The 5,511-nt window shown below is 36.7% G+C and overlaps 1 protein-coding gene across 1 annotated transcript; it reads left to right on the top strand.

Moving 5' to 3' along the window:
* Positions 1-3,609: 3,609 nt before the first annotated feature.
* LOC149541304 (uncharacterized) lies at positions 3,610-4,692 on the top strand. Its single transcript, XM_089796595.1, has 2 exons — positions 3,610-4,190; positions 4,294-4,692. Exon 1 carries the CDS (start codon positions 3,829-3,831, stop codon positions 4,129-4,131), a length of 303 nt encoding a protein of 100 aa, XP_089652721.1. The 5' UTR covers positions 3,610-3,828; the 3' UTR covers positions 4,132-4,190; positions 4,294-4,692.
* Positions 4,693-5,511: the final 819 nt, after the last annotated feature.

Below are 5,511 nucleotides of genomic sequence, written 5' to 3'. Positions count from 1 at the left end.
ACTAAAGGTGGATCATCCTCCATTATGTAACAAAGTATGTGCAACAATGAGAGGATGATAATGTGATAAGAACGCAAAGGTGGATCTCACAAAAAGAGGTCTAAGACAACATGTGTTCAAATAGAATGTGAACTCCTAGGTGTCTACATGACAACTAATATGAAAATACATTATCTTAAGTAAACTTGAGTAAAGTGTAATTAGTAATATTTAATTGCACCAACAAATATGGTAAGCAAAGACGGTGTGATAAAATGATGTGTGAATTCATCAGAGATTCAACAAAGTTGTGATATTTTGGTTACGATGCACATATTGTTTGGAGTGTAATAAGCCACGACAAAAAACACTATGATTTTCAAAACCTTAAACTAAATTAGGATTTCAAAATGTCCAAAGCATTATGATTCAGTAGTGAAAGGTAACACTATCCTTAAGATCATAGTCTTTGCATTCTTGTATAACAAAACTCCAGTACATATGTGACTATGTTTTTTATATATATGGTGTACATTGTGGTGAAACAAGAATGTAACAAAGTTATAAGGTTGTGATGTTACAATTATGGTGCACATTATGGTACAACTACTCTACAGTAAGACCACCCTTTTTTTTATCAAAGGTATATTCTAGGGCTGCCCAATAACCCCCTTCCAGAGGTTTGGTATATACATTAGAGGACACATTGTGACGTAACCCATAATTTTAGATCCTATTAAAGTGAATTAAACTAGGACTACACGAGCAATAAAATCACTCATAGCAATATAGTTTAGATGTTTATAAAAATGCCAAGATCTAAAAGGGCGTGTCATTTTATATTTTGTTAATTATATTTGAAACCTTAGTATAAAAGGAATCTGACAACCATCTATAGCATTTTGGATTTTTTGGGATTGAGTAGTTGCATGGGAAGCCTAACATCCACATCCTCAATCTTCGAAGGTTTAGCAAGGGTTTTGGACAAGATTTTGGAGAGGGCTCTAGAGAAAACTTGGGAGAAACCATAGGAGGAGAGCCGATAAAAATGGTATATCGCCCTACTTTTTCAAAATTGGCGGCAGAATATCACTTTTCCATTAGGCTCTGTCATGCTCGTCATAGGTTCAAAGATCCTCTAGAAACCTCCCAAATTCACATTAAATCTGCCCTTGATTGCGCTACTGCTAATACAATTTTTTAAAACAACAAACCACCATTTTGGAAGCCATTAGTAATGGAAAAATAAAAAATAAAAAATAAAAAGATAGTTGAATGTTTGTACAACTTGAGTTGGCCTAATGATGGAGAATTTGTACTCTTGAAAGAGAGGTCACAAGTTCAAATCCCAATAAAGGCAAGGTGTGTACGCCTCATTTGTAACACAGTTAGGTGTCTCTCGCAAAGAATATGAGGTAGTCCCATAATAGTTGTCACCATGTGTGGATCCAAAAACACACATCTAGTATTGTGGACTATAAAAGGACCTTTCCTCTTTTTTCAGATAGAATAACAAAAGAATCAAGTGAGTACCTTGTTGAAGACCAAAGGCAAGAAAAACAAGAATCAAGAATTATGAATAACTTTGGATTAAAAGAATAATATATGGTGTTGCCTTACTATTGTAGATGGGGATGACTTGTAATGGATCATTGAGACTATATCCATCTATAATATCACCATTGATGCTTGATTACAAGATTGAGTAAAAACATTAAAAAAAATCTTTTCATGAATCTTTTGTGTATTCATTAACACCTATTGGATTGCAAGTAGACATAGTAAAAGGGTAAACAATAAGATCAAGGGAAGAGTTTTGAGTTGTGGAGGAAGGAAAACATAGGCACCAATACCCCGTTCCAGTAGGAATTGAAGATGAAGTCAAATTTTTTCCTTACATTTTCAACACAAATTATTTATAAACTATAGTGCTGCAAACATATTTATTTGAAAAAATATGAAATTTTATTGATTAAATTAGTCGCGAATATGCATCTAAATGTATGTGTAAGTTTATGTTAAGAATTTAAGAAAAAAATTATAAGTAAAAAAAATCCTTTCAAATGATAAATGAATCCATTTTTCTCAAAACCCATGCTCAAGAACAATACTTTGTAACAATTCACCCCCGCAAAGATTCTTCAGGATAATGCTCTACAAACTCAAACTCCATCTCAAGTTGGAGGACCATCTGTTGCATGTGGTGAAATGGTGTAAATGTATTGAGGAAATCCAATCTATGCGATGGCATTAAATCTCAAAGGAATTTTAATTTCATTGTAACCACCAAAGTGAAAAACCAGTCTTTACAAAGGGTGTATCAAACTTTCATGAGGTTCACAGGCTGTTTAGGCCATCAAAAAATCACTAAGCTCCCTTGATTAAATCCTTTTGCAAGTGTGTGAGCGTTTAGGCATTTTCATAACTTTCAATACCATCGACATGTTAAAGTTTCTGAAGTTTTTTCAACTAATGAATATTGTGTCAAAGATTAGTTCCCTAAACTAATCAAGCATGGATTGCAAAAGTTTCTGAAGTTTTTTCAACTAATCAATATTGCGTCAAAGATTAGTTCCTTAAACTCATCAAGAATGGATTGCAAGGTTTGTGAACTATCCAAAATACCATGTGTTATAATCTCTTTAAAGCATTTTTTTTTAAAATTTCAGACCCATATATTCTTTCATGACTTGCATATATGACTGCCAAGATTCCTGCAGCTACATCATTTGATAAAATTCTCCTATTCTTTACATTTTGATAAATGCTTATATCCTATCTCAGAGGTCCATTTTCATTTTCACAAGGTTCGGATGTCAGTATAAGTCATGGAATTTTGGAAGTACACCCACCATATAGGTGAAGAGATCAAGTAGCCGCTCGCGCACCTATATCTCCTAAACTGTAAGTCAAATTATGCCAATTTTTTTACTCGAGCTTAAAGCTAAGGGTTTAGTGTTTGAACATTTATGGATCTCTGTAGAGACCATAGAGTGTGAAGTGGTCAAAAAGTGTCATTTTCAAACACTCACCTGATGTCCATTATGTTCCCCCCCAAAAGTCACTCACCAAATCCTCACGATAATTGAACCCCTTGACGGCTACTAGGTGTCTTCCCCTATGTTTTTTAACATTTTCTAAAGCATTTCAACAAATTCATCTCGTAAACATACTGCTTCAGCATTTTGGGCAGTTGGACAAATTTCTAGCTTGTTAACAAGTTTATGAAAAGGCTAATGAAGAAAGGCTGAATTATAATTTGAATAGGTATTCTATGCAGGCTGAACCTCATTTCATAAGCACGGCTTCTATTCTTCAACAAAATGTGCAGCAGTTACCCATGGTGAGGATTGCATTCGTGGAGATTATATTCAGCATTGTTGAACAAGAGCAAGCGATGACAGCAAGTATAGTAAACTGCATCATGACAGTGAAAGAGAGTTTTTCTCTGAAATGGCCAATTCGGTGTGAAAATATGGAAGAGCTTGCCACTGATTACAAGTAGTCAATGAATAAATGCAATGTGTTTTAGAAAACTTCAAAGATTGTTCTATGATGTGTTTGAGAAAACTTCAAGATTAGATTGTTCTACGATGTGTTTCAAAACACTTCAAGATTGTTCTATGATGTACCTCAACTTGTTAATTAGACTTGTTAGCCGATAGGCTACTTCTCTGGGGTTCCTTTGCCGGGAAGTGTCCTGTTCGGCCCGGCAAATGGTTCAACCCGAGATTTCGAAAGGCAAGGGCTCGAGACGGAGTTGTTTCAGATAGAGTTGCCTGGATTTTCTCCCCGCCAGTTCTTCTGCCTGCCATGAGCCACTGAGTTGGGTTCACTCTGGTATTTCGAATGACAGGTTTGACACGGGCTGCTAGGAACAAGGCTGCCTGGGTTGGCTTCCCGCCAGTTGCTCCGGCCACCAGATGCCACGGAGCTGTTTCTATTCTCACTGCTGTCGTTACGGTGATAGGGTTTTCTCTGCGTTCCGGCCAACAGAGGCCACAGAGCTGTTTGTATTGTTACTGTTGTCGTGATGATGATAGGGTTTTTTACTGCGTTCAGCCATGCGAGACATGCTACCACCACCGAGGCAACAAGAGTAATGTAGCTTTGGTGAACATAGTTTTGGTCGGTGTTGTTACGGCAGTATAAATTCATTTGCTATAATGGTTGCAGTAAAATCACAAACACTGTGACACTGATCAGAACAGGTTTGTGGAGCACTAGTTCTGTAGTGGTTGTAGTTTCTGGTAGTTTTTTTTGTGTGGATGTATGCTTGTCTGCATCTTTCTAATGTCGAGTGTTTTTTTACAGGAATTATAACGGTTCGGAAGTTTGTAGTGCTTCGCAGGATATCAATCTTACCTTGCATGCATTCAGCAAAGCAGCAGGTTCTCCTTGTTACTTCATATTTCTCCTGGGTTTGGTTCATTTTTCTCTTTTATCCAAAGACATATATGGACTGACTTCGAGTTTAAATTTGCTAACATTAGATGTAGAATTTACAGAATTTCCTGGCATTAGTCTAAAGGCCATACACTATATCTTGGATATTCTGAGTTGTTAATTATTGTACATTACATGTTTCTTAGTTAATGGGTTCATGGGTACCCAGGGCCATACCCTCCCTGAGTAGTCCATCTACAGATTTGTGCTGGGTACCCTCTGGAAATTTACAGAGCTCGAGAAGGTCAAAACACTGCCTTTTTAAAATGCTTTTTTTTGGTACTTGAATTGGTAATTGATGCACATTGCATGTTTGGATTCTTAAAGATTAAGACTTATGCTCATGAGTTTGTTGTGGGTACCAGGGCCATAACTGCCCTGAATAGGTTCAGCCACAGGTATGTGTTCAGCATGCTCAAGGGAATTTATGCTGAACACAAGGGAATTTATGGAGCTTAAGGATGTCAGGAATCTGTTTGTTTGTTAAGAAAAGATAGGATTACCATGGCTGCTGTATCATGTTACTGGACATATTCACTCCTCGGGTGCTGAGTCCTCCGTATTAATCAGGTTTACAATCCCTTTTCTACATTCTGTTAAGTCTTAATAGGAGTCTCTCTTGGCTTTTTTTCCACCCATGGATATTAATCCACTTGGCTATCTTCTTTTACCCACCATTTTCATAAGCAGGAGCTGCTTCTAGGAGTTTTATGCATCAAAGGTTTGTTCAAATGCATAACTTCTGTTCAAATCCTCAATCCCTTCCCCCACCTGACATCTTTCCTCCAGAACCAGCAACACAAGCAATGGTGACTGATAGAAAAGCGACACAGGCCAAGGTTGAGAAAAAAAACAAGAAAAAAGACAACTCGTTTCTTGAAAAGCTTTCTTTGCAAATTGATATTTAATTTTGATAATGTTTATTAGTCTAGACGAAAAGAGCAGACTTCGAAACATCAGATTTTATTATGGTCTGAATACTAGGGGATCTTTACGCCATTTTCATGCCTTCTACAACTTTCAACGGCATTACCGAGTCAATAACCAAAAAATGGAAACAGACTGTAAGCATCGATGAAACATCCT

Source organism: Cupressus sempervirens, chromosome 8 (assembly GCF_028749045.1).
Source record: "Cupressus sempervirens isolate cs-2001-9-10 chromosome 8, ASM2874904v1, whole genome shotgun sequence".
Classification (NCBI taxonomy): domain Eukaryota; kingdom Viridiplantae; phylum Streptophyta; class Pinopsida; order Cupressales; family Cupressaceae; genus Cupressus; species Cupressus sempervirens.
This window is presented reverse-complemented; position numbering and strand designations above follow the sequence as displayed.

Bases quoted from the DNA above. Each gene is read 5' to 3' on its own strand.
- LOC149541304 (XM_089796595.1), top strand. From the start codon at position 3,829: ATGACAGGTTTGACACGGGCTGCTAGGAACAAGGCTGCCTGGGTTGGC.